Here is a 26,297-nt window from a genome sequence, read left to right on the forward strand (position 1 = left end):
ATAAATTGAAATGAATAAATTTTGTCCCTTTTATACACTGGAAGTGACACCACAACTTTATTAAAATTTATATAAAATCGTAACTTAATAAATTAACAATAATTGATATATATTTTTAAGAATTATCTTACTTAACATGTGTTAATTTTCAGAACAGTAGTTTCATTTTAAACGCTTTTTAAAATAAAACAAGTTTTATAATATAACATAAGATATCGAAATATATTATATTTAAATACAACATAATATATCCATTACCATTCAGAGTTTTTAAGTATTATGTATTTAAGTAAATTTTAATCTTTATTTCTTGATTGTTTAATCATACATATACATTTAACAAATTTTATTTTGACCATTATCACACTAATTCTATATATATTCATTAATTGCATATATATTTTTTGGTTCCAATTTCATGTTCTGTGTACTTTTTATTTTATTCTATTTTATGTTTAACACAAATTTAACTAAGTGTATTACTATTAACACTGTTTAATGAAATGTTCTTTTTTTTAATACTGTTAACATAGTTTTAATACGTTGTACCTCTGTATTGATAGGTATTTCCATAACTATCTCCTCCATAACTTTGAGCCAAGCTACTTTGTCCATACGATCTTTGTGTATTGTAACCATATCCTGAGTTCTGATGAATTGTGTTGCCTTGTTTTGAATTATTATAACTACTGTAATCTGAACCTGAATAGCCATTTGAAGTAGATTGATAAGTATTTCCACTACGACCACCGGCAAGACCTCTTCCTCTTGTAGAAACGCCTCTTCCCCTATTATCATTACTACCGCGTCTACCGTTACTTCTATCAGTACCCATAAACCGTTTTCCACCTTTTATATTAAAAATACACGCATTATGAAATTGTATTAAACAATAATTAAAAATAGTTTGAGAGCATACTTCTATTTCCAGGATTGCCAGATTTAGCCAATTCTGCCATTTCAGTAAGTCGAGGATTTATATTTTGTCCTGCTTCTCTTAATACTTCTATTAGGTCTCCAGCATGTTTCATATTATGGGTTGTGAAAAATGCATAAGCAGTTCCGGTCTGCCTTCTTCGTCCGGTACGACCGATTCTATGTATGTAATCCTCTGATGATGATGGATAATCAAAGTTTATTACATACTTGACATCGTCCACATCTGTGACAAAACGTAAAAAACGAATGGAAGCATTCCCGTTGTTTAAAATAATACATATTATTCATATTATTTGTAATAATCATCACCCCATATGTTGGTTGCATTGAGCTCATAGAATGATCTTCAAACTTGGGAAATTACTTATATAAAATGCTTAATATTAAATGCATAAAGTGGTTGAGAACAAATTGTAAACATATTATATGTTTATATTGTACATTTTCAATAACTTTTATTAAATAGAATCTAGATTTTCACTTAAAAATAAAATTTCTCTGAATATCAGGTTTGAAAACCACCCACCTTTTAGCTGGAAATTCCATTTCAAAATCAGCAAGAACAGCCCCAATTACTTTTAAATGTGGAGCTATTCAGTTGGTTTCATATGGAAATGTATTGTTGGCCTAGAGATTAGACAGACACAGCGTGGTGTCTGGTTTGGGATAAAGGCAGCATTTTAAGGTTTAAGCCTGTATGCATTAACCTTATTAGGCAATAGATAATAATTTTAAGAACTAGAGGCACTAGAAAACGCTTGAGGATCAATCATTGTACCGATAAATGAATAAATAAAAATAAAATAATTCGAGATACTTAAAGTGTAGAAAGTACAGATTAAGTTATACTAAAATATACAATTATCTTATCACGAACCCTTAATAAAATAATAATTTTTTTCTCATAAAACTGAAATCTTTGTATCAAATTCTTTAGTTTCATATTAAAACTGAATTTAATGAAAATTCTCAATTTAGAAATATGCTCTTTAAAATATGTATCAAAGTTAATATTATAATTATTAATACAATACAAGCAAAGAAAAATAAAATGTTCACTGTGTCTGCCCAATACTGGCAGTACACCGCGTTCACTTAGGGTACTCTGTGCCTCTGAAAAAAAAAAGTAGACAGTCTTAGTGGTAGCTTTTGTGTGTTTTGTTAGAACCCTTTATATAAATTCAATCTTATATATTCGATTAGTATACAATATAAAAATACAAACCTGTTTAAAATATTTAACATACTATAACTTAAAAGCAAATTAAAAATATAGTCTGATCAATGTGCATTTTCAGGGCTCTGCTACATGAAACTTTTAATAAATCACACATTGCTACATACATAGCTGTCCACTGGTTTTATTAGTAACGCATCACTGGCTAATCCAATAAGTGTTGCCGATTCCCAGATTCATTCGACTTCGAAATATCTAAATACTATATATTAAAAAATAATACATACCTAAACCTCTAGCAGCAACATCTGTTGCAACTAGAATAGGAGCCCTTCCGCTTTTAAATTCTTGTAGTACGTGATCTCTTTCTTGTTGATTTTTATCACCATGAATACTCAATGCTTGCCATCCATCTCGCCTTATATTTCTCGTAATATCATCAACTTTACGTTTCGTTTCAACGAAAATGATCGTTTTGTTCTCTTTTTCGTTTCCAATTTCCTGAAGTAATCTATATAATTTTAAATCCTTTTCGAATTCTTGGCAAACGTCCACGATCTGAATAATGTTATGATTAGCTGACAGAGTCAAAGAACCAATATTAAGATGCATATAGTCAGTTAGGAAGTCCTCTGCTAAAGCTCGAACTTCTTTCGGCCATGTAGCTGACCACATTAAAACTTGTCTATCAGGTCGGATTTGTTCAATTATTTTTCTTATTTGAGGTTCAAAACCCATATCTAACATTCTATCAGCTTCATCTAGTACTAAATATGTGCACCTAAGAAAACATCAGATTTAATTGTACCTCGAAATACACGAATTACATTCGCTTTTAATTAAAATAATAATTATACCTGCGTAAATTTGTAGTTCCTCTTTCTAAGAAATCAATAAGTCTACCTGGTGTAGCAATACATATCTCAACACCTCTTTCTAGATCATGTGCCTGTGGACCTTTGGGTGCACCACCAAAAATACAAGTGTTTCTAACACCTGATGATTCTCCAAAACAGTTAGCTACTTCTTGAATCTGTTGAGCTAGTTCTCTGGTAGGAGCTAAGATTAGAGCAACTGGACCATCACCAGGACTAAGTCTTGGCTGGTGTATGATATGTACAATTGCTGGTAGAATATACTGAAATGAGAAAATTTTGAATCTTGTATACACCATAAATGGTAATTAAAGAAAGACTATATATCTCTAATCTCACTCCAAGTGTTTTTCCAGATCCAGTTTGAGCAATGGCAACTAGATCTTTGCCACTGAGTGCAATAGGCCATCCTTGTGCTTGAATTGCTGTAGGTTGAGAGTATCCTTGCTTATGTATAACTTCTAACACATAAGGTGGAAAATTTCCTTCTTCAAAATATTGAATAGGATTAGGTATATTGTCACCTTTCACAGTTATCTCAGCATTTTCTCGAAATTGGCCCACTTCTTCTTTTGATCTAATATAAATGTCATATATTAATTTTCCATTGAAAAATTAGATTTTATAATTTATACCTGTTTCTAACTGAAGGATGTTCAATATAAAAATCTTTACGTAAAGGTTCTAACGACCGTACATCCCAAATGATTTTTCTAAGAGTCCCTCCAGGTTGTTTGCCTTTTATACTACCACGAATATTATTTGTAGTCCCTCTACCACGTCCACCAAATCTACTAATACTGTTTCCACGAATATTTTCAACACCTCCTCTAATGCTACCTCTGGAAATACCACCTCTACGGCCTCTATTATGTTCTCTATCACGAGAAAACCTAAACACATAACATAATTGTAAATTTATAACAAGTACAGTATATTAATTGTAAAATCCTTATTTTACTTATAAATAAAATTAGTAATCATAAACTTAATATTTGTGAAAAATAGAAGATGTAATTTTCTAATGATGTACAAATATATTTATTCAAAGAGAAAGAAATAAAAATGATATCTATTTATATAAATAGAAGTGAAATACATTTTCAATAAATTTATTTGTTGGGATGATTTAAGAATTGTCTTTAACTATGATTTAGTCTAGTAATCATAAATTTCTCACGAATGTACAATAAAACAAATATAGGTTTAACAATGTATTAAAACACAACTTCTTTTTATCGTAAATTTTGATTATTGATTAGCACTGCCTGCAATACGATTCGGCGCTACTTAGTGCACATCAGAAAAAAAGGATTTAAATCAAATATTTCTACTTCGGACAATATATACATAAAAAAGTTCAATATAAACTTGTATTATGTAACATTAAACTTAATTGTCATGTTCCACTTACATTTTCAAATAGGAATACCTTCAAACACCAACGAGCAATAGATTATTCTGCTTTGCAGTCACTCACGAACGCTAATCGATACTTCGGTAGAAGCGAATATTATAATAGTTAGTAATCTGGTTTTAAATGTTTCACTGAGTTTAATGAAAAGTTCGAACTTTCTTGTTGAGCGAAATATGAATACAATAATGGAAATGAATTATGTTGCTTATCTTTAAACTTGCCGGTAAATCCAGTGGATCAAATTGACAAGTGAACTTCCGAAAGTAGTTCCGTATAAACAGTTTCCATGACAGCACCGGCGTAGTAATACACGAATACGAAAAAATTGAAACAAAAAAATGTATAATAAAATGAAAAATTTCAATAGAAGATCATTATAAGTTTAAAGTAGAATGACAGCAATGTTTCTTGTAAAACTCAACTCATTCTATGAACATGTTACAAATTCTGTAGCTAGCTTATTAACTTTGAATAAAACTCACATTCTAATTAATAAATAATAATCTTTTAATTAAGTTTCTGTCAAAACTAAGATTAAATGAAGTCTTAGTTTTTATTAGATTAAGAAATAGTAAATAATAAGAAATGTTCATGATTAAATCTGGCGCGGATTCAGTAATCGCAATACTTTAGAAAGATGACACTAGAGTTCAGGTTCAAAATCGAGCATGAAACTACAGCCGGCTGTGACATTAGTAAATGGCAGTTTTTGTTGCCGAAGAAGAAGGCGATCGATGAGAAGCAGCCAGTAACGTGCGCGTGGTCCGGAGTGCTTATTTTTAACGAATGATTTCATCAGTTACTTAATCTTTTAACGTCATGTCAATTCGCACCTTCCACTGTTAATTTCACATTCATGTTTGTGACATTTGATTGTTTAAACCACCGGCAAACTGATTACGATCGAGTAATTAATCATTTTTTTATGAAATGAACAAACATGAGTCAACAAGCAGTTACGGACCCCTCATCGGTGCAATCGATGAAGGGACAAGTAGTGCAAGATTCTTGGTACTACAATTTTACTTATTACCTGTAATAAATTTGATACTTTGTAATGCACATGACACATGTGTTAATACCTTTACCTCCTTTGGTTTGTTGTATCAGCCTTCTTACATCTAAATAAATATTTTAGTAATTCATATATTATTATTGTAGGTATTTGCTGCAAACACAGCAGAAGTATTAACATATCATCAGATTTCTATACCTCACTTATGTCCAAAAGAGGGATGGGTTGAACAAGATCCGACAGAAATATTGAAGGCAGTCAGGGAATGCATTCGTCAAACTGTATTTAATTTAAAACAACTAGCCATAGATCCTAGCGATATAGTTGCAGTTGGTGTAACAAACCAAAGAGAAACCACAGTTGTATGGGATTCTGTTACTGGAGAACCATTATATAATGCTATTGGTAACACCTGCTTTTATCTGTAAATACAATAAATAAGATAAGTAATACATTTTATAAATGGATTTTAATTTCTAGTGTGGATGGATATGAGAACTACTTCCATTGTAGATGATATATTAAACAAGATACGTAATCAAAATAAGAACTATCTGCAGTCACTTTGTGGCTTGCCAATTAGTCCTTACTTTAGTGCTTTAAAATTAAAATGGTTATTAGATAATGTGCCTTCTGTTCATGAAGCTCGGGTTCAGAAACGGTGCATGTTTGGCACCATTGATTCTTGGCTGATTTGGGTCAGTTTAGTAGCAGATGTTTATTGATACATGTTCTTCTACCAAAAGGTTTTGAAGAATTTTTTTTTTTATTATAGAACTTAACTGGAGGAACAAACTCTGGTATCCATGCGACAGATGTTACAAATGCTTCACGAACGATGTTAATGAATATCTCTACCTTGAAATGGGATCCAACATTGTTATCATTTTTCAACATACCATTAGAAATTTTACCAGAAATTCGAAGTTCGTCTGAAATATATGGTTATATACAGGATGATATTCTCTCCGGTGTACCAATATCAGGAGTATGTTTCATCTTATAATTAATAAGTAAATGACTATTACTTCGCCTAATATATTTATTTCATAAGAATATGCATTTATACTTAGTGTTTAGGTGATCAACAGTCAGCATTAGTAGGTCAGATGTGTTTTCAAAAGGGCCAAGCAAAGAGCACATATGGAACTGGATGCTTCCTTTTGTATAATACTGGAACTGCTGTGAGGTCAACTTCTGTATTGGAAAAATATTTGTTCACATATTAGATATTAATAAATAGTTTTTTTAGATTGTTAGATCAACTTATGGTCTATTGACAACAGTTGCTTATCAGTTTGGACCACATGTACCACCTGTATATGCCCTTGAGGGTTCTGTAGCAATAGCTGGAGCTGGTATTCAGTGGCTAAAGGATAATCTCGGAATGATAGAACATATAAGAGACATTGAACCTCTTGTTGAAACAATACCACATGATAATCGTGTCACGTTTGTGCCTGCATTTTCCGGATTGTATGCTCCATATTGGAGAAAAGATGCAAGGAGGTAAATAGTATAATAATGTAATATCACGGTCACGTTATAATAGAATTAAAGGTCTTTATTGATGTTACTTTCACATATCTCTTGCAAAGTATTGATATTTCAGCGTTATATGCGGAATTACTGAAGAGACTAATAGTACACATATTATAAAGGCAACTTTGCAAGCTGTTTGTTTTCAGACAAGAGACATTTTAGACGCTATGAAAAAGGACACTGGATATATTTTATCTAAGCTGTTGGTAGATGGTGCTATGACTACTAATAATTTGTTAATGCAAATGCAAGCTGACATATGCGGGATTCCAGTTGGTAAACAAAATATTTTTTTTATCGAGCATTTATCATTTTATGTGTAGTAGAAATAAAATGAGTAAATCAGTAATGTAAATATCTGATCAAATGTACAATTTCACAAGAAAGTAAGGCCTATGATGTGTGAAACTTCTGCACTTGGAGCTGCGATAGCGGCCGGAAATGCAGATGGTATACGGAAATGGGATGTGAAAATAGATTCTGCCGTTCCAAGTGATACTTTTTTACCTTCCATAAGCGAAAATGGTATCTTTAATGTGATTTTTTTTTTTCGTTTTTATATGTACGTTAATTCATGTATTAAAAATATAATGTTTTTTGCAGAAAGAGATATAATGTACTCGCAATGGAAAATGGCTATTGAGAGAAGTTTAGGTTGGGATCTACCAACTGATACCAAGGGTAAATATAATTATAAAATACAAATAGACTAGCAGATAATAATAACATATTATTCCAGATTATACCAGTACTATCCACAAAATAACTGCCCCTGGCATTTTTGTGATAAGTACAGTAATTTTACTTATATTCGCGGAGTATTATTCTAAGTTATGACTGAACGAGCACAGTACCATGTACTGTATGTTCCATCAATAATGCATTTGGGCAGGTCCTGTTTACTTAAATTATTAATTATTGTACTAATTATTAAATTTATAAAAGTAACGTTATTTATAAATAAAGGTGCCATAATACTGTGATAATTTCGATGTGAAATGAAACTAAGAATTTATAGTTATACGATCTATTTCAGGTACACACAGTTATTATTTTGATCTATACTTAAATCGGATGATTTTCGAGCTTTAATATCAGCATGCTTGTTTGATTTTTTATTCTTTTCATTCACTGTTATTTCACTAGCCTTTGGTAATGTATATGGAGCATTCTGTGGAAGCATATTAAATAAATATTAACAGTTAATTAAGCAAAGAAAGGTGGTGTAAAATCTTACCACGAAGGTATCGCTAGTAGAAGTTTGAACTGTGACAAGCGATTCGGAAAGCCAAACATCATTTCTTATATTATCAATGTGTAACCGTGTTCGTTGCGGTACAAGTATTCGGGCGATAAGAGAACGGCAAGCTTGAGACACCTTCGGTTCTTTAGGAAATGTAATCTTATTTTGAACTTGCTAAAATAATGTAAACTAATGTAACTGTAGTTTTACATAAACAGTAATACATTCTTCTTTCTCTTAATGTACCTGGGTACCTTTAGAAGTTGGTTGTAATTTGTGTCGTCAAATGGTAGCCGACCGTAAACCATAGCATAAAGTACTACACCCATGGACCATACGTCGGCCAGTTGAGGTAAATATGGGATTCCTTTTAATATTTCAGGCGAGGCATATGCATAACTTCCGCAGAAAGTTTCACTTAATGGATTTATACCATTCTTTGGTTTCATACGACCACGCGCAAATCCAAAGTCAGACAATTTAACATTGAAGTTGGAATCCATTAGAAGGTTTTCGCATTTGACATCCCTTAAATAAAATTACAAATTATTTCATGATAAATTATTTTCATATACGCTATCAAATTTACCTATGAACTATACCGCGTCCATGACAATAATCAATTGCTTCTAATAATTGCCGAAACCATCTACGACTACGGAATTCATCGATAAAAGTATCTAGTCTTATTATGTCTAATAAGCTACCATTTTGGGCGTATTCCATGATAATATATACACTAAATATAAAATATTTATAATTATTATGTGAGGTATATTTTTGTTTATTCGAGGAATATAATAAATTGACAGACCGGTGGGTTGTTTCAATTGCTTGGAGGAAACGAATTAAATTCGGATGCCTTAAACCTTTCACTACTTCAATTTCACGGGGTAAAAATTTCTTTAAGTATTCGCCGGGTGCTTGAAACTTTGAAACTATTTTTATTGCTACATGGCAATCATGTCGACCAGATTTAGCAATCTTTTACGATAATTTTGTTCAGTATCTTTTTTTATAAATACTAATTCTTAACAAATTGTTTTCTTTTATATAACATACTTTTACGGTAGCATATGATCCGGATCCTATTGTTTTTCCAAGAGCATAACCATGCGTTTCAAGAACAGTTAATTTCTTTTCCGTTTTTTCATGTTCATTGTCTACGGTTTTTAACAATGATTTTGGGGAATTATCTGTTATTGGAGCGCTTGACATCTTATGTATAAATAGTTATATTGGCTGTAAATTTTTAATGAATAAATATAATATATTATACATTATAGATCACATCTTTACTTTTGTTCGGTGCTTGAAGCGACATTGTATTTATTGAGTTACATGTTTCAAAGAATTTTATAAAAGTGTTGTTGATGTTGTATTAATTTGATGGTTTTAATTTGAAATTGGCCATTCGAGAATCGATTGCTAACATTTGAAATACGGTTTGTGATCGATATCTCAATGCAAGCATCGAGGCCGAAATCGTAATTAGTCATTTGTAATTAATCAAAAATCATACAAGTTCCTTTTTCAGGAACTATAAAATTACTATAGTTATACGTTCTATATGGTAATATTGCAATCCCGCAAATACTTTTCTGAATTTAAACTATTGTTTCCCAATTAAAAAATATATAAATCTTTTTATCGTAGCTCTTAGCTTGATATCGCTTTCTAAAAGTTATCTTTAGAAAACGATATCAATTACCAGGTCACACCACATGGAGGTGGCTACTTTAGTGACCCACCCTAAAATCATAAGAACGTGAAACCATTCAAAACATATAACATAAAATAAAAATTTAAACAATACAATCTTGAAATAGAAAATAAAATTAACATCCTAATATCAGAAACAATTGAGAAAATAATAATAATTTAACAATAAAATGCTGTAACGGAAAACATAATTATTAGGATTAGATATACAATAACGTGAAACCATTCAAAACAGACAACATAAAATAAAAATTTAAACAATACAATCTTGAAATATTGAAACAATTGAGAAAATAATTCAACAATAAAATGCTGAAATAGAAAATAGAATTAACATCCTAATATCAGAAACAATTGAGAAAATAACAATTCAACAATAAAATGCTGAAATAGAAAATAGAATTAACATCCTAATATCAGAAACAATTGAGAAAATAACAATTCAACAATAAAATGCTGAAATAGAAAATATAATTAACATCATAATTTCGATTACAATTGAAATGAAAAATGCCGACAACAGAAAATATAATTACCATTACAATTTCAGAGGATGTTTTAAATAAACAGAACATAATTAAAATAAGAACATGAAATATAATTGATGTGCAAATCAATAAGAAAAGAATAATTTATTTCAATAAAGCAATAAACGAAAAAGAAATAAGGGAAATAAAATCGCGAGTTGACCATTCAACGAGCTGGGTATTGAACTCGTAAAATTTCGAGTTCAATATGTTCTCGATGATATGTGCAAAAGGCACATACAAAAAAAAAAATGAAAAAACAAATTAGCGAGCATAGTGACAGAATGACTGTCCATCCGAAGATGGAGAGCCATTAGTAGTTCCCCTCTTCTGGGCAAATTTTGCCGGGGCTCTTCAGCATATAGCCTTTTCTCTCTTCGGCAATAGCCTCACAAAAATCACTCGCGAAAATTTTACGTTTGCTCAGACATTTGTAAAAACGTAACACGTAAACGAGCAACGATCCCTTGAATCGCTACTCGCATACCTGCACAATTTTTGCAAATGTCCAAGCACAAAACACTTTTTAATTTCACTTCACTTCACTTCACTGCACTTTCACTTTAATATTTCATTTTTGTAATCGGGTCTAGTACCACGACTACGACTTACAAACTAATAAGGCTTGGCCTTGAAAAAATCAAGAGAGAATGCTAAATTAATTAATTAATCAACTAATTAATTTGCATTTTCATTTTTCCTCTTGATTTTTTAATTTCCAACCCCAGATACAAGCTTCTCACGTATTAGAGGAGAATACGAAGAGAAACATGAAAGCTTGCTCTGGCCCTGCCTACTTATAAACTAAACTCAATCACACCAGAAGTAAACTACCTGCCTGCCTATCGCTATATTTAAAAAAGGGCAAAAATCATTCTCACAAAAATTCACTCCACGGTTCTCATACAACCACCCGGGTGCAAAAATGCCTACACCTAGGGAGAACGTCCCGGGACGCCTCCGACACCCGAGTTCAATTCAACTTTCACACTCTAATAAAATCATACCTTTTTCCTGAAATCGACTGACAAATAATAGTGAACATTATGCTAAAGTAATACATTTCATTTTCGTATTCTATTGAATTATCTAATGTAAAAATTTTTCAATTTATTCTTGATAAGTATTTTGTAATGTTATAGTAAGTTAAGATTGTTAATAAACGATACAAATCCCACATCCTAACCACACACACACATGTGGAACTTCTATCGTGGTTCACTATTGGTTCACTACTTTTGTCAGTCGCCAAAATGTATTACACTTAAAACTAAACCTTGTCCACCGCCCTCCACCCACGCGAGTACATCTAAGTACCCGAATGAGCTTTGGGCATAAAAATGAACAAGGCCAAAGGTATTTTCACCTACCAGTTTTCTTCATGTGTGCTGAAATGCCTAAGCTAAAACGTATCATTAGCAAAAACTAAAGGTGATATTCTCACTTTATTAAAAGTAAGAATATCGGCGAAATTTCACGGCTCTGATTTAGTATATGGGCTGGCACCCCCAGGGGGTTTTATTTTTAATAAAAGTGATTCGACTTTGCAAATATAAAGCTTGAAGAGCAAATACAGAAAAGCAAAATTGAGCAACTATGACATAAAACATGGTGCACTGCTAATATCAGTTGGCAACGGAGGTTCTTAGGCCCCCTGGACTTACGCCCGACGCTACATACCACCCACCCCGCCTGGACGTCGTAACGCCAGGACAGGATGCACCCCTTCGCTAAGAGCGCTACCCGCCCGTCCAACACGTTGCATCCAACGGTGTCAGATTGACGGACGCCCATAGTATAGACAAAAGGACTACAGTTTAGAATATGGTAACATATTTTCATATGTTCCGTATTCTAAAGCTGCGCCTGCAAAGGCCTAGTAATGCATGGGTTTATCTCCCATGAGATGGTGTTTCGCGGTCTTATGCCGCGGAATCCTTGTAACTAATTTGATTAAATAAATAAAATATTGGATTGAGTTTAAAAACCAAAAGGATTCCCACCAAATACTAGTCAGTGCATTGTCATATTTACTCTCGCGTTGGAAATTTTTCGCAACACTAATCAAAATAGAAAATCCTGATCTAAAAACATGACTAGTACATAAACCTCTAACGGGCTAATATTTCACTATACTGATGAATGATGAGTGTGAATGATGGGTGTTTAGGGTCGAGAACCGTGAACGTGACAGAATGAATTTGAAGTACGAACGAAGAGCTTTCTACAATGCTTGAAGAGCAAGTACTGAAAAGCAAAATAGAGCAACTATGACGCAAAAACGGTGCACTTCTAATATCGGCTGGCAACGGAGGTTTTCGGGCCCCCTGGACTTACGCCCGACGCTACATACCACCCACCCCGCCTAGGAAAGGATGCACCCCTTCGCTAAGAGCGCTACCCGCCCGTCCAACACGTTGCATCCAACGTGTCAGATTGACGGACGCCCATAGTATAGGCAAAAGGACTGCAGTTTATTAAATGGAACATATGGATGTGCGCCACATTCTAAACTGCGCCTTGAAAGGCCTAGTAATGCATGGTTTTATCTCCCATGAGATGGTGTTCACGGTCTTATGCCGCGGAATCCTTGTAACTAATTTAATTAATTAAATAAGACATTGAGTTTAAAAACCAAAAGGATTCCCACCGAATACTAGTAAGTGCACTGTCATAGTTACTCTCGCGCTGGAAATTTTTCGCAACACTAATTAAAATAGAAAATCCTGATCTAGCAACATCACTAAAGGGGAGCTTTAAATTATGCTTGAAGAGCAAATATTGAAAAGCAAAATAGAGCAAATATGACTCAACATTCGTCCACTGCTAATATCAGCTGGCAACGGAGGTTCTTAGGCCCCCTGGACTATCGCCCGACGCTACATACCACCCACCCCGCCTGTTTAAGGCTCTAGGCCCAGGCAGGGTGCACCCCTTCGCTAAGAGCGCTACCCACCCATCGAACACGTTGCATCCAACGTGTTCGAGTGGTGGACGCCCATAGTATAGGCAAAAGGACTTTAAGACAGCTTAGCGTATGGGATGCAACATACTTAAATGTTCCGTACTCTATGGCTGTGCCTGCAAAGGCCTAGTAATGCATGGTTTTATCTCCCATGAGGTGGTGTTCACGGTCTTATGCCGCGGAATCCTTGTAACTAATTTTATCAAATAAAAACCAAAAGGATTCCCACCGAATACTAGTCAGTGTATAGTCATATTTACTTTCGCGCCGGAAATTTTTCGCAACACTACTTAAACTTGAAAATTTTAACGAGGTAATATTTACTCTCGCGTTGAAAATTTTTCGCAACACTACTTAAACTTGAAAATCCTAACGGGGTAATATTTACTCTTATCGTTGAAAATTTTCGCAACACTACTTAAACTTGAAAATCGTAACGGGGTAATATTTACTCTCGCGTTGAAAATTTTTCGCAACACTACTTAAACTTGAACATCCTAACGGGGTAATATTTCACTACACAACGGTATGCAGGTGGATAAATGATTATGTGATAGAGTTCGTGAGGCTGAAGTGAGTATGATGAGTGTTTAGGGTCGAGAACCGTGAACGTGACCGAATGAATTTCAAGTTCCAAAGGGGAACTTTATACAATGCTTGAAGAGCAAATACCAACCCCCCTGGGGGCCAGCCCATATACTAAATTGATGCCAATTTCACAAGTAAAATCGGAAAAACGTTTCAATTTCAAGAGCAATTTCGTTATCAAAGTAAGTAGTTATAATAATTAATAGTATTCATGCTTATTACTTTGATATTGAAATCCGCTCATCGCGAAATAAATTCTTGTACATATAAAAAAGAAAGTGTATTTTGAAGTCGGAGGGTCATCCGACTTCTCTACATTTTTATACTCGAAATCTATATATGTAAATATGTACAAGAAAACCCTATCCTGAGCTAAGGTATAAAATACATAAAAAAGCAATTTGCACGATTATCATTGTATAAAATGATACAGTGATATTCGTGGGTCACTATGCTCGCTCAAAAAATAAAAATTACAACCAATTCCCGTGTCGCTACGGACCATTCGTCCTACGACATGATGGGAACCGGAGGAACTTTAAAGCATGCGACTCACCGATCGTTGACTTGCACCACTGCACTCGCCACGCATCTTATTAGCTCGTCTGTTGGCTCGTCAAGGAAACGGTATCTCCACTGGCCAAAGCACACATCTGAAAGCATAAAAATCACGATTCTTGAAGGATATATGTTTTCTCTCAATTTGTTGTAGTTAATATGCTAATACATAGGATAATTCAAATATATGCATGCAAAACTATATGGGAATAACTACACCATAAAACACGGTAAAACACATGCAAATACATCCCAAAACACTCGAAGATCAAAACCATAGAACACTATAAAATATTTGCAAAATTATAGTAAAACACATGGGGTACCAATCCATAAAACCTACTAATAAATCCGTATAAATATGCCAAAACACATAGGGTACCACTCCATAAAACCCACTAATAAATCCGTAAATATATGCCAAAGCACAAAGGAAACCACACCATAAAACACAATAAAGCACATACAGGTACATGGGGTACCACACCACACAGCACACTAATGCACTTGTATAAAAATGTCAGAACACATGGGTGACCACACCATAAGTCGTACTACTATATCCGTATAAATATTCCAAAACATGGGAAACACTATAGGAAACATCATAGGCACACACAGTAATACTTGTGGTAACACACTGATAAATTCATGCACGAATATCCATAGTGTCAACCCGTACCGGTATATGTTTGACAGCTCGACCCATATCCTTCGGCGGTCGCGATAAGACTGATTAGATTTGACCTCTCTACAGGTCGCGCATGTACCGGCGCGCGGCGCGCGCAATCAAGCATGACGTTCCGCTTCACCGGTTCCGCAGATTTAACTATTTCTATCTGATATTTGTTAATATTTGTTTAATTATTATTTTATATTTTACAATTGTTTATTAATCAAATTATTGTTATATCTATTTAAATTGTTTATTTCTTTACATTTCCGCGTGGGTATATTGCAAAATTTTGTTTAATTATTCTATTAAAAATTATTTAATTATTATTTTTAATTTTACAATTGTTTATTAATCAAACGAACGAACTGCGCGCTACAGAATGAACGAGAAACTAAATTTCTGGTCTGTTTTACCTTGTTAACGTCTTTCGCGAGTGAACAATCAACGAAATCGTAGTTTTCAAATTACTTCTACCTGGAGACTTGTACATCATCCCTTGGGTGCTCGTTTTATTCTATCCGATCCAAAGAATATCAGTCTGGTCCCTATTTGGACATACGATTCACAGAAATGTTTATATTACGAATAAATCAATGCAGGTGATTCCGATCCGCCATTTTCTTGACCGTTGACAGACATCAATTTCAATATTTTATAAGTTTTTGACGATTTGGATAATATAAGGACCAGACAAATATTCTTTAGAACCTCCTGAACACGTCCCACAAATTTTTTTACATTCTGTTTAGAAATGAGGACGTAATTTGAAAACTCGCGTCTAGGGATTTCTCTAGGAACTGTCGGTAAAGTTTTCGACGCTCGCATCACCTTAAGCGCCACCTTATGATGCTATATACGCCACCATCCGCATAATTTACATGCTCAAGCGGTAGTGTTTAAGGTTAGAAGAAAGCAAATATAAATTAAACTATGGCAGATGTATTAGATATTGATAATGCAGAAGAATTTGAAGTTGACGACGAAGGCGATCGTAAGTTTGTGTTTCGTTTTATTGAAATTTTACACGTTTGAAGACATATCACTTGTTCTAATTTCCTTTACTCCATTTCTGTAAGTACAATTCTTTATATGTTTGTGAGGATTCTTTCTATTTATTATTTCAGAGGGTATCGCGCGCTTGAAGGAAAAGGCAAAGAGAAGAAAAGGTAGAGGACATGGGGCAGAATTAGTTTCTACTCGTGATGACGTTGGTCATTACGAGTCGATGAATGTTGTTGAGGAAGATGATGACGAACCGGGTCCACAAAGATGTACGAATAAAAACAGTTTTAATATATTTATTATCACTGCATTGGCTAAAACTTGCTTTGATACTTTTTAGCTGTTGAAGGATGGATTCTTTTCATAAACTCAGTACACGAAGAAGCACAGGAAGATGACATCCAAGATAAATTTTCAGAATTTGGACAAATTAAAAATTTGCATTTAAATTTGGACAGAAGGACAGGGTTCTTGAAAGGATATGCTCTGGTTGAATATGAAACATTTAAGGAAGCACAAGCAGCAAAAGATGCTTTAAATGGAACAGAAATCTTGGGACAACCTATTTCAGTTGATTGGTGCTTTGTTAAAGGACCAAAAAAGTAGGATTTCTTTTGTTGCAAATATGAATAAGTTGTTGGTTTATATGAAATTTTAACAAATTCAATTCTTATTGCAGGATAAAGAAGAGAAGTCATAGAAGACGATGAGAAAATTATAATTAATAGTTAAAACTTTCATTTTCCCTATGTATAATTATTTCAACTAAGAAAGATTGTTTTTTATTTTACAAAAGTTGTAAAAAACAAATAATAAAAAATAATATAGTTTATACCGAAAGCTGATTAACCATGTACTGGAAAATCTATCCACTTGTAATCATAATATGCGAAAATAATAAATTTATATTGATGAAAATAAAGGGTCAGACGTTCTATATCTATGTATGAGTCCTATAGTCCTAGCCCTACAGTTTATAATAAAATTATGAACATAATTTTACATATCCATGATATGTTAATAAATATTCAGAACAATTTCTTTTTAAGCTTGAGTTACGTATTTTATAAACAATATTAGCTTTTTATTAAAACTCAATTTTGTTTGTTATCATTACAGTCTCTACTTGTATTTAGTATAGAATATATACCTTAATAAATAAATCATTGAATAAAGAATCTTAGGCATAGTAATTAAGATTTGCTTTCTTCTTCGCTTGAACTTCGTTTATAGCTTCCATTAAGTCTTCATGCGTAACTGCAGTTGCGTTACGCCTTAACGCTATCATACCCTATAAAAAAAAAATAGGAGAAATTAATTACGAATATCTCGATCAAATTGCAATTCTGAAATGTAATAGTATTATGTACCGCTTCCACACAAACGGCTTTACATTGAGCGCCATTGAAATCGTCAGTAGATCTTGACAGTTCTTCAAAATTAACATCCGGTGACATATTCATTTTTCGCGAATGAATTTGCATAATACGCGCTCTGGCTTCCTCATTCGGATGAGGAAATTCAATTTTTCTATCCAAACGACCTGACCTTAGCAAGGCCGGATCTAATATATCTACTCTGTTTGTAGCTGCTATTACTTTGATATCAGCAGTAGAACTAAATCCATCTAATTGATTCAACAATTCTAACATAGTACGTTGTACTTCTCTGTCACCAGCTTTCTCAGAATCAAATCTTTTTGTACCAATTGCATCTAATTCATCGATGAAAATAATTGCAGGTGCTTTCTCTTTAGCAAGTGAAAACGCATCTCTGACTAATTTTGCACCATCTCCAATAAACATCTGAACAAGTTGTGGACCTGCTAGTTTTAAAAATGTGGATTTCGTTTGAGCAGCACAAGCTCTAGCCAATAATGTTTTGCCAGTTCCTGGTGGTCCATACAAGAGGACACCTTTAGGGGGTTGAATACCAAGATTCTCAAACTTCTCTTTGTGTGTCATAGGTAAAACAACAGCCTCTATTAATTCCTGGATTTGTTTGTCCAGTCCACCAATATCTGAATACTGTTCTGTAGGTCTTTCATCTACCTCCATAGCCTTCACTCTTGCATCATATTCAGCAGGTAATGTTTCAAGAACAAGATAACTGTCCTTATTGACACCTACCAAATCACCTGGCTTTAATGCTTCTGCATCAACTAATCCAATTACAGGTAGGAAGTATGTCTGTCGAGTAGAGGTTTTAATAACTGCACACTTTCCTTTTCTTTGCGCATCTAAATCAACAACTGCACCATCTTCTTCTCCCATATCTTGGGGATCAACATCTAACAGCTCTATAACATTGGATACTAAATAAGGTAAAGTTTTATTTACTTTAATCTTTTCTGTATTTTCCTTGATTTTATCATTTTGTGCTTGAAGTTCATGAGAGATTCTCATTACTTCACTTTTCATTATTTTAATTTCATTGTCTAATAAACGTGTACGAGACACAATTTCATCAGTAGACATTCTTAAAACATCCTCACCCAGAGCCTCCTATAAAGAGAGATATTCCCATTATATTGTTATTAGTAGTATTGTCATTATTTTATGCATCCATTTATATGCTTGTCATTCTATTTTAACCTATAAGAAATTAACTTGTATTTTATACCTCCACATCTTCCCAGATAGATTTATCCTCTAAGGTAGCCATTTATTTCAATGTATTAATTATGTTTAAAATCTAAGAACTTTATAATCTTTTGTAAGCTTCTATTTATTGTAAATTCTATCTAGTTGAAAATTTCACTGATCCTACATTGACTGAATGAATAAATGCCTAAACTAGTGACTACAGATAAACACCAAACTGTCTTCCTTCTGGAGTCATGGTTTTTGGGGTCCCAGACACCCCCAGGCGAGGCCATGTTCACCCTCGAGCACGCTCGGCGTCCCTCCAAGGAAAATGATAATTATAAAATGGCTGAATGCCTGATTTCATCCAGGGGTGTCAGGGACCCCATTCCATTCCATCTCGTTTCGCCCCTTAAGGGCTGGTGCTTTTGGGGATTAATCTGTCCTCGTTCTACCCAACGAACTTTACCGGCCACGCGCCTTCGGGGATGTGCTGGTAGCCCCGCCATCACCAAACCCCGCGCATTTTTTAAATTACCTTATCTCTTTCTTTGTGCTCTGTCTTACACTCACCATCTATCATCAATTTTACATTTCCATACTTTTAATTGTCTAAATCGGTGTGTATGTGTTTGTGTGACCCCTTTTAGTCGGCTCTTACGACAGGCAGGGGATACCGTGGCCGTATTCTAAGCCCCCCGAGCCACAGGGGGATGCCAGGGACCCCGAAGTACCGGTGACTGTATACCGACATTATAGCATCCGGGGTGTCAAGGACCCCAAAGCTAAAATGTGCGACCATACTTTTTATAGAAAAATTGAAATCTCTAACTTTTGACTCCGACCAGTTAAACATATAAACGCAACGGTTTTGAGCTAATCTCAGCGAGACCTTCCTAACGACCTTTAAATTAAAAAATTTCAATTATTTATTTTTATTTTTGAAGTACTTACTCCTGTTTCAAATGTTGAACAAAGACATACTGATTACTGAAAATTAATGCATCTTACAATAATAATTTAAACACATTTTTTAGTTTTACGTTGCAAACTGAAAATGCATAAACCAGTATTGTTTACAAATATAATTATTTATACACAAGTTTCTGAACAATCATATTAAATTGTACAACACTGATATAAATGAATGATGAATAAAGAGTAACAGTACAAAAAAGTTCATATACATGATCTCATGGTTATAAAAAATAATTGAACCCCTTCTTGATTTTAAATATATTTTATTTAATTATCAAAAAGCAAACGATTATTTCTCTGCTTTTTTCGATTTCGCTTGTGCTTTCATTACCTTAACGACGATCTTTTGTTCTTCGATCAAGAAAGCGCGAACGATCCTGTAAAATTGTATTAAATCAACGAGATATTATTATAAACAAAAACGAAACAATTCTATAGAAATCAAAGGGGCAAGCTATACCTTTCTTTAACGCATTTGTGACAGAGAACACCACCGTAAACGCGTTTAACAGTTTTCTTACGTCTGCACATACGTGATCTTTCCATAGGCCTGGCAGGCTGGATACCTCTAAGTTTATCTTTGCACTGCCCACATCTGGGTATCTTTTTTGGCTTCTTAAGATACTGATATACTAATTTTCCACCAGGAGTACGCACCCTGCAAAAACAAAAGATGGTCAGTACCATTGTTGGGTACTTCACTTTAACTACAGGAATAATAGTAACATGTATAATTTTAATAAAACGGTCAAATATAAATGGATATCAGATTAAACTACGTTAAAGTGTAACGCAGTTACTTCAAATAATGAACTCAAATGATATTTACACTGCTGAAATGTAAACCAAAACATAACCTCAAGCGATGAGAAACTTATGCACCGAACATTCGAAGAAAATTTTTCATATCGTACAAATATGAATAGAGAAATAGAAACGCACGATCAAAAGGTTTTTATTGCTTTTCCACGAAAGTAACACTCACACACGTCTCCTGTTGCTTTTTGTGTTGTATGACAACCGTCGTCGATAGGTTAGTCGCTGTACCATGTTGATTCTGAAATAAACGTTCCTTCGTTAGATAAAAGGTTTGTACATATTACACTGTATTATATCGCCAAAACACCAAGTATCTGAAACGAATGTTTTAACTCCTTCACCTTTAATGATTACCGCGAATAATTCCGATACTTATAAACTATAGAAAATTCGAACAAACCTTTTACAGAAGCAAACGGAAAAGGAAGCGACTACCTCGAACAGGTCTTATTGTGCGCACGCGTGATCTAAAATTAATTCGTCATCTAGTAATGAACAGTTGAACTATGTTTCCGGAGGCCATTATGGTCGGATGGTATTACAGAGATCTTTTTATCCAACTGTTTTCACGCACCACCGTAAGGGCGGGCAACTTGGCGCAATTTTAAATTATCTTACTCGAGGCGCAACAGTGAAAATTGATAATAAAGTTTCTAAATAAATACGAGGTAAAATGATAGAGGTATTTTTACATCGTATAAGGTATATTATTTATTATATCTTATTTACATTCAACATCGTCTTGACAACACCATAGGAAAAATGTTTTTAGACACATTCCAAAATCTGTTGACATCAACTCTCTTATTGCATCTGTTGCGCTTTGTCGCTTTGTTTTATACAATGAATCGAGGACACACGGTGGCGATTCGTTGAACCAATTCTATAAAAACTCAGTTCGACGAGTATACATAAATTATGATGCGTGTACGTGATAGTAGATGAGCTATTTATAATATATACGGGACGGTACCTGTGTGCTTTGTCATCTCGCGAATTTCATATATGCTTTTCTTTCTTTTTTTAAATTCATTTTGTTTCTTTGCTTTTCGTTTTCGAAGCAGGTACTTTGACAAAGTTCGCTGTAAACAGACTGACAGAAAAGAAGAATGATTTGTGTAAAAACAAAATTAAAAAAAAATTAAAAAAACGGCAGAGAAATTGAACGTGTGCACGTAGGTCGTTTATAAAAAACGCTTAACTAATCGATAACATAGCTGCTTAGAGACTCGACGATCGTATCTATGATGTTGCGTTACGGCATTTCTTTTCTTTCCTTAGTCTCTTTTATTTTTACACGGCGGCAGTATTTCTGGAAACTCTAAGGTTAAAGAAAACAATGCACATATCTTTTTTCCTTCCTTTCTCTCGTCCCCTTTTGCACAATTCTAACAAGGTGAATAGATAATCTACCACAATTAGAACGTTCTTTTTAATTTAGTCAGATCTCTAAACAATAAATAAGACTTTGTTTGCTTTTAATAAATAGTAATACAGAAGTGTTAATCGAATACAGGTATAAAAGTGAAGGAGTGATTCGAGGAGGTACCTCGATAGAAAGAATAATGATTATTAAAAATAAAAATTAAAGAGGAGGAAAAAGAGAAAGAGAGAGAGAGAGAGAGAGAGAGAGAGAGAGAGAGAGAGAGAGAGAGAGAGAGAGAGAGAGAGAGAGAGAGAGAGATAGAAAGAGAAGAGAAATGTAATTGACGATATAAAAATACATAGTTAAGGAAAAAGGAAGACGACAGGAGGAGAAGCAGTCAACCGAAACCTGTTCGCGCGAATCGAGAAGAATTTTCATTCGTTTAAGATATTTTCCTATCGTTGTTTCTTTTTTCTCGGTATTCTCGTTTCTCGGATCCCCGTCTCTTAATAAAATAAAAAGCATGGAAACAGAAGGGAAGAGACAGTGTTTCGTATGTGTGAAAAAGAGAAAGAGAGAGAACGAAAATACGTGGACATGAAGTACGATCGAAAGCTTTGAAAGTGTAAGCTGAATAGAAGTTAGAGGATGATAGGCATCGATTGGGAAAAGAGGAAAAAGGAAACAGAGGCGATTATTCGGGATAAAGAGGGTCGCCTTTAGCTGGCAGAACTCGAAAGACTAAAATGGAATCGAAAAATGTTTCTAATAAGATATCCTTTACGCTCTAACTAATTATCATCTGCTCGTTTCGTGTCTACGATCGTGTAATATCGATAGAGATCTATGAAATCTAAATATTATTTTGCTGAAACTATCGACATTCTCAAAACTTCAGGTCGCACTCGCAGGTTCGTCGCTAGACACAAACAGTTACAGCTGAAAGTTCCTGAAAAACTCTTCTTCTTCTTCTTCTTTTTTTCTTAATCTTTTGTTCTCTTGCGGAGTCCCGGCCGAAGTTTGTCCGGTCGATCGCGGGAAATTAGAATTATAGTGCGACAATACTGCTCTCTCTCTCTCTTCTCGTCTCATACACGCAAACATACTCTCTCATTCTTTCTCTTTCTCGCTAACTCGCACTCGATCTCTCTCGATATCTTGGCGTTCGGTTGGGACTCCACGCGAGTTCGTCGCTCCTTACGCTTTACCTTATTTCTCATTAACCTTTAATACGAACATTTAGGAAGATAGTTTTACGCTATCGATAATTAATATTTTCTGAAATTTGTTAACATTCTCTATATAAAAATCTGCATTTGCATGTATTCACTTATTGCTTCTTAAATCGTCGCCATTTTCAGTAGCTTCCGGTCTCTTTCTCCCCTAACAGAGCACTTTACGTTCGCGACGCAACCTTCCATCCCCTCCGGTCACGAAACGCTGCGCTTCGAACGAAAGCCCCCACCTCCAGGACCTTCCTTCACATTTTTCGAACGCAAAAGGAACGACCTCCGAGGGAGGATCTCCTAATTGGCAGGCTCGTCGCACCGATCGATCGATCGAGGGTGATCAACGTTCCCTTCGTTCGCACCTTCTCCTCTCGTCCATCGGAACGTCGACCATACCAACTGTATTCATAGCGTAATTCGTTAAATTAAGAATAAAAATTTCCCGTGGCTCGCCCGAGGTGCTTGGAAGCGTTCGAGTTGTCCGTCGATCATCGATTTCAAAGGTTCGGCCCTGTCGCGGTCAACGGGCCCTTTCCCTCCCCGATTTCAGTCTGCCTGGGAAAGCAGTCTTTGCGATCAGCGAACGTGGATGTGTAACGAGATACAGACCATCCATCAGAACGAAACGAGTCTTCTTCCTTCCCTCAAACGAACCTAAACGTCGTCGTTGCTACACGCGTGGTACACGCTGTCTTTGCGGACGTCGCAAACTGTTCGAAAAGATACTCGATCGTTTCGAAACAGCCGTCAGAGTTTCGTTTAGCTCGTCGAGAAATTCTATCGATACGCTGGTCGCGCGTTCAAACATCCTTCCTCGCTTCGTTCGTTTCCCATTTGTCCTAAATACGCCTTGATATGTTTTACGTTACGTCGAGGGGCAAACGCACGCGTTCGACGATTTCCTTCGAAACCCTATTTTCCTCGCCTCACAAATTATCCACGATACAATCATCGCGATCGACGTTCGCACCATCCTAATTTCCCTCTCACGCAAACATTTCCCCTCGTTCACGCACACGTTTTCACCCTTCCCTTCGCATTATTGGCACATATTCCTGCTTCTTTATTCGTCCTTTTTACCTTCGTTTAATCAACAGGTACCTATACTTTATTTTCTCTCTTTCTCTTATCAGTTTAATCGTGGTATATGTATACTCTAAGTTGGTGATTTCGATCGATTTCGCGCTATCGTTTCCTCGCAAAAGCCGGATCAAATTGTAACGGTGTGGGTTCCTCTGTGGCTGTGTATCTGTATCACAATCGCGTATATCAATCGTAGTTGTACATCGACTAAGCGTTATCAACAAGAGCTACAAAATATTCGCTGTACGGGACGTAAAATACGGCATTAGGCTCGTTATCGGAGACTTTTCGTTTTCATCCGCTTCTCTGTTGCTCCTTCTTTCGTTCGGGTCGCTTACAAAGTATTTCTCACAGGGGTTTGCAACGTTCTTTGAACAGAGTAGAGAAGCGAGACGCGTTAGGCTTTGAGAATACTTTAGGCCGTCTATTTGTTCGCGCAATGATCTGTACCGTGAACACGTATGAAACTGTGTACGCGTGTTTGAATTAGTGAGCATATCGCGGAGAACAAGTTAGGAACGCTGCGATATTAGACCGATCCTCGGTGTCAGTTTCGAGTGAAAACACAAGATGGTGTGTATATGTACGTGTGAGCAACGATTCAGTGCATGAACAGCCTCGACGGTGAGCAGGATTCGCGTTGGACTTTGAATTATCCATACTTTCGTACGTGTTAATTTAACGGCAGTGATTATACAATGGCAGTTCCATTTCTCTCGACGCTGCGACGTTCCGGACATTTCGCGAAGAAGATACCGCGTTATTTTTCGCTAGGCCGCGTTCGGGTGGATCGTCGTCAGGCGCGGCAGGTTCGTCGTGTCGGAATCGATGGGGGATGGGAAAGGCAGAATTCGAGGAGAGCACGATTGTCGCGCTGGAATGTTTTACGATACGCGTGTATAGCTTTCCCGATTCCTCGAGGCTGAGATCGCCGATGGGCGACGCGGTACTCGAGCTGAAGACGCGTACATTTCGTGCGAAAAACGGCTGGTCGTCCTGACTAGGATGCCGCTAGGATCCTAGCGTCCCTCGAACGAACGCGATCGGACGTATCGAATCCCGGCGTCGATCGCGATAGATCAAAGCTAGCTTTTTCGCGTGAAACAAGTATGTCGTTAATGATTCGCAGAGAGCGCGCGAATTAAACGAGAAATCCCTGCGACGTGGCGGACATTTGCGCTCGTAGCGCGGTCACGCTGTTCATGATCTTCTTCTGGTGTCCAACAAGCGTCACCCCGAGTGCCGTCAGCTCTTGAACGGTCACCCGCGCGGCTGCCTCCAAGGTGGTCACACCGGACCTTTCAAAGTTTTCCGCGTACCGCGACATCTTGATGGAGTTGAGCCATTCGCTGACCGAGGTCAGCTGAGTCAAGTCCACCGCGTCCGGCGCCAGTGGATTGGTGCCCCTGTTGAAAATTTTACGTTACATTAGATTTCGAATTCAAGTTAATTAACTCCTTTTACGAGGGGGTAGATTAGAAAGGGACGAAGAGAAGTACGCTACCGCGAAATCGTGGGGAGCCGATCGTTGAAAAGGGGACTACAGATCGTCGCGTCGATCGGACATCTAAGGAGAACGAAAGGAACGCAAACGCTTCGATACGTCCAAGATTGAACGTGTGCTCTCAATGTTCAAAGCACGAAGCGGTTTCGTGTCTTTCGTGGTTCAAAGGTTGCAGAGAGAGAGAGGGTGGTTTCAAGTTCATTTTGGATTCTATTAGAGAAGTACGTCTAGCGAAAGGGGGGGAAATCAGTCGCTTCGACGGTCGCTCTTCCCTCTGATCATCGATGCGACTGGACTCGTACACTGGTCCTGGATCAATGGTACACGAACAACAGCTATCTATCAAGATACGTGTACAAACGTTGTAATGTATTTACAGAAATCGTTGGCTGGTAAAATGATAAAACACACATGGATATTCTCGTATAATATTCCGCTCGTAGAAAGTCCCGGGAATTCGTCGAAAAGTCGGACGATAAAATCTACA

At 35.7% G+C, this 26,297-nt stretch overlaps 7 protein-coding genes across 29 annotated transcripts in view; 2 read left to right on the forward strand and 5 right to left on the reverse strand.

The window, feature by feature from the left end:
- Positions 1-300: 300 nt before the first annotated feature.
- Positions 301-4,776, reverse strand: LOC117604337 (uncharacterized). 3 transcript variants are annotated; one of them, XM_034324288.2, is made up of 7 exons: positions 4,091-4,227; positions 3,627-3,884; positions 3,331-3,568; positions 2,974-3,254; positions 2,404-2,897; positions 920-1,162; positions 301-849 (listed from the first exon to the last, which is right to left on the reverse strand). In XM_034324288.2, coding segments are annotated over exons 1-7 (1,830 nt in total). In that variant the 5' UTR covers positions 4,093-4,227; the 3' UTR covers positions 301-535. The 3 variants fall into 3 exon arrangements, 2 of the variants coding, with proteins under 2 accessions (XP_034180179.1, XP_034180178.1); XM_034324287.2 differs by lacking the exon at positions 4,091-4,227 and adding an exon at positions 4,406-4,776 and having other exon boundaries at positions 303-849; XR_004581415.2 differs by lacking the exons at positions 301-849; positions 4,091-4,227 and adding exons at positions 1,466-2,052; positions 4,406-4,776 and having other exon boundaries at positions 1,023-1,162.
- A 503-nt stretch (positions 4,777-5,279) lies between these two features.
- Positions 5,280-7,846, forward strand: LOC117604338 (glycerol kinase 3). 2 transcript variants are annotated; one of them, XM_034324289.2, is made up of 10 exons: positions 5,280-5,419; positions 5,570-5,828; positions 5,904-6,121; positions 6,199-6,411; positions 6,497-6,607; positions 6,676-6,932; positions 7,036-7,241; positions 7,353-7,490; positions 7,569-7,646; positions 7,705-7,846. In XM_034324289.2, the coding sequence occupies exons 1-10, from the start codon at positions 5,339-5,341 to the stop codon at positions 7,800-7,802; spliced, it is 1,659 nt and encodes a 552-aa protein (XP_034180180.2). In that variant the 5' UTR covers positions 5,280-5,338; the 3' UTR covers positions 7,803-7,846. The 2 variants fall into 2 exon arrangements, with proteins under 2 accessions (XP_034180180.2, XP_076545397.1); XM_076689282.1 differs by lacking the exons at positions 7,569-7,646; positions 7,705-7,846 and having other exon boundaries at positions 7,349-7,487.
- A 146-nt stretch (positions 7,847-7,992) lies between these two features.
- On the reverse strand, positions 7,993-9,426 carry LOC117604339 (testis-specific serine/threonine-protein kinase 3). 2 transcript variants are annotated; one of them, XM_034324291.2, is made up of 6 exons: positions 9,271-9,426; positions 9,023-9,192; positions 8,798-8,947; positions 8,463-8,736; positions 8,203-8,382; positions 7,993-8,136 (listed from the first exon to the last, which is right to left on the reverse strand). In XM_034324291.2, exons 1-6 carry the CDS (start codon positions 9,424-9,426, stop codon positions 7,993-7,995), a joined length of 1,074 nt encoding a protein of 357 aa, XP_034180182.1. The 2 variants fall into 2 exon arrangements, with proteins under 2 accessions (XP_034180182.1, XP_076545398.1); XM_076689283.1 differs by lacking the exon at positions 7,993-8,136 and having other exon boundaries at positions 8,245-8,382; positions 8,455-8,736.
- Positions 9,427-16,052: 6,626 nt separating this feature from the next.
- On the forward strand, positions 16,053-17,133 carry tsu (40S ribosomal protein S12 homolog tsunagi). Its single transcript, XM_034324268.2, has 4 exons — positions 16,053-16,235; positions 16,369-16,515; positions 16,587-16,848; positions 16,926-17,133. Exons 1-4 carry the CDS (start codon positions 16,175-16,177, stop codon positions 16,954-16,956), a joined length of 501 nt encoding a protein of 166 aa, XP_034180159.1. The 5' UTR covers positions 16,053-16,174; the 3' UTR covers positions 16,957-17,133.
- An 88-nt stretch (positions 17,134-17,221) lies between these two features.
- On the reverse strand, positions 17,222-19,550 carry Rpt5 (26S proteasome regulatory subunit Rpt5). Its single transcript, XM_034324254.2, has 3 exons — positions 18,869-19,550; positions 17,617-18,750; positions 17,222-17,537 (listed from the first exon to the last, which is right to left on the reverse strand). The coding sequence occupies exons 1-3, from the start codon at positions 18,908-18,910 to the stop codon at positions 17,427-17,429; spliced, it is 1,287 nt and encodes a 428-aa protein (XP_034180145.1). The 5' UTR covers positions 18,911-19,550; the 3' UTR covers positions 17,222-17,426.
- Positions 19,551-20,070: 520 nt separating this feature from the next.
- On the reverse strand, positions 20,071-21,109 carry LOC117604325 (large ribosomal subunit protein eL34). Of its 2 annotated transcripts, none has more exons than XM_034324272.2 (4): positions 21,029-21,109; positions 20,795-20,866; positions 20,270-20,467; positions 20,071-20,186 (listed from the first exon to the last, which is right to left on the reverse strand). In XM_034324272.2, the coding sequence occupies exons 2-4, from the start codon at positions 20,857-20,859 to the stop codon at positions 20,099-20,101; spliced, it is 351 nt and encodes a 116-aa protein (XP_034180163.1). In that variant the 5' UTR covers positions 20,860-20,866; positions 21,029-21,109; the 3' UTR covers positions 20,071-20,098. The 2 variants fall into 2 exon arrangements, with proteins under 2 accessions (XP_034180163.1, XP_034180162.1); XM_034324271.2 differs by having other exon boundaries at positions 20,970-21,042.
- A 1,391-nt stretch (positions 21,110-22,500) lies between these two features.
- Positions 22,501-26,297, reverse strand: part of Eph (Eph receptor tyrosine kinase) — an 80,784-nt gene continuing 76,987 nt past the window's right edge. For all 18 annotated transcript variants that reach the window (XM_034324229.2, XM_034324230.2, XM_034324223.2 and 15 more), the window contains one exon: positions 22,501-25,712. In XM_034324229.2, the coding sequence (XP_034180120.1) occupies positions 25,448-25,712 (265 nt within the window). In that variant the 3' untranslated portion in view covers positions 22,501-25,447. The remainder of the gene's footprint in view (positions 25,713-26,297) is intronic.

This window comes from Osmia lignaria, chromosome 7, assembly GCF_051020975.1.
Source record: "Osmia lignaria lignaria isolate PbOS001 chromosome 7, iyOsmLign1, whole genome shotgun sequence".
Lineage (NCBI taxonomy): Eukaryota > Metazoa > Arthropoda > Insecta > Hymenoptera > Megachilidae > Osmia > Osmia lignaria.

What these genes read in the sequence shown, in the direction of transcription:
- LOC117604337 (XM_034324288.2), bottom strand. An exon ending in GATCTGGAAAAACACTTGGA is followed by an intron (nt 3,255 to 3,330) that starts GTGAGATTAGAG and finishes TTCTCATTTCAG; the next exon opens with TATATTCTACCAGCAATTGT. An exon ending in TGGCAATCCTGGAAATAGAA is followed by an intron (nt 850 to 919) that starts GTATGCTCTCAA and finishes TTAATATAAAAG; the next exon opens with GTGGAAAACGGTTTATGGGT.
- LOC117604338 (XM_034324289.2), top strand. Translation starts at nt 5,339, where the DNA reads ATGAACAAACATGAGTCAACAAGCAGTTACGGACCCCTCATCGGTGCA. An exon ending in CATATGCGGGATTCCAGTTG is followed by an intron (nt 7,242 to 7,352) that starts GTAAACAAAATA and finishes TTCACAAGAAAG; the next exon opens with TAAGGCCTATGATGTGTGAA. An exon ending in ACCTTCCATAAGCGAAAATG is followed by an intron (nt 7,491 to 7,568) that starts GTATCTTTAATG and finishes TGTTTTTTGCAG; the next exon opens with AAAGAGATATAATGTACTCG.
- LOC117604339 (XM_034324291.2), bottom strand. Translation starts at nt 9,426, where the DNA reads ATGTCAAGCGCTCCAATAACAGATAATTCCCCAAAATCATTGTTAAAA. An exon ending in GATCATATGCTACCGTAAAA is followed by an intron (nt 9,193 to 9,270) that starts GTATGTTATATA and finishes TTATCGTAAAAG; the next exon opens with ATTGCTAAATCTGGTCGACA. An exon ending in CTACTAGCGATACCTTCGTG is followed by an intron (nt 8,137 to 8,202) that starts GTAAGATTTTAC and finishes ATGCTTCCACAG; the next exon opens with AATGCTCCATATACATTACC.
- tsu (XM_034324268.2), top strand. Translation starts at nt 16,175, where the DNA reads ATGGCAGATGTATTAGATATTGATAATGCAGAAGAATTTGAAGTTGAC. An exon ending in CGAACCGGGTCCACAAAGAT is followed by an intron (nt 16,516 to 16,586) that starts GTACGAATAAAA and finishes GATACTTTTTAG; the next exon opens with CTGTTGAAGGATGGATTCTT. An exon ending in TTTGTTAAAGGACCAAAAAA is followed by an intron (nt 16,849 to 16,925) that starts GTAGGATTTCTT and finishes TTCTTATTGCAG; the next exon opens with GATAAAGAAGAGAAGTCATA.
- Rpt5 (XM_034324254.2), bottom strand. Translation starts at nt 18,910, where the DNA reads ATGGCTACCTTAGAGGATAAATCTATCTGGGAAGATGTGGAG. An exon ending in CTATCTGGGAAGATGTGGAG is followed by an intron (nt 18,751 to 18,868) that starts GTATAAAATACA and finishes CTCTCTTTATAG; the next exon opens with GAGGCTCTGGGTGAGGATGT. An exon ending in AAGCCGTTTGTGTGGAAGCG is followed by an intron (nt 17,538 to 17,616) that starts GTACATAATACT and finishes TTTTTTTTATAG; the next exon opens with GGTATGATAGCGTTAAGGCG.
- LOC117604325 (XM_034324272.2), bottom strand. Translation starts at nt 20,859, where the DNA reads ATGGTACAGCGACTAACCTATCGACGACGGTTGTCATACAACACAAAA. An exon ending in AAAAGCAACAGGAGACGTGT is followed by an intron (nt 20,468 to 20,794) that starts GTGAGTGTTACT and finishes TTGTTTTTGCAG; the next exon opens with GGTGCGTACTCCTGGTGGAA. An exon ending in CACAAATGCGTTAAAGAAAG is followed by an intron (nt 20,187 to 20,269) that starts GTATAGCTTGCC and finishes ACAATTTTACAG; the next exon opens with GATCGTTCGCGCTTTCTTGA.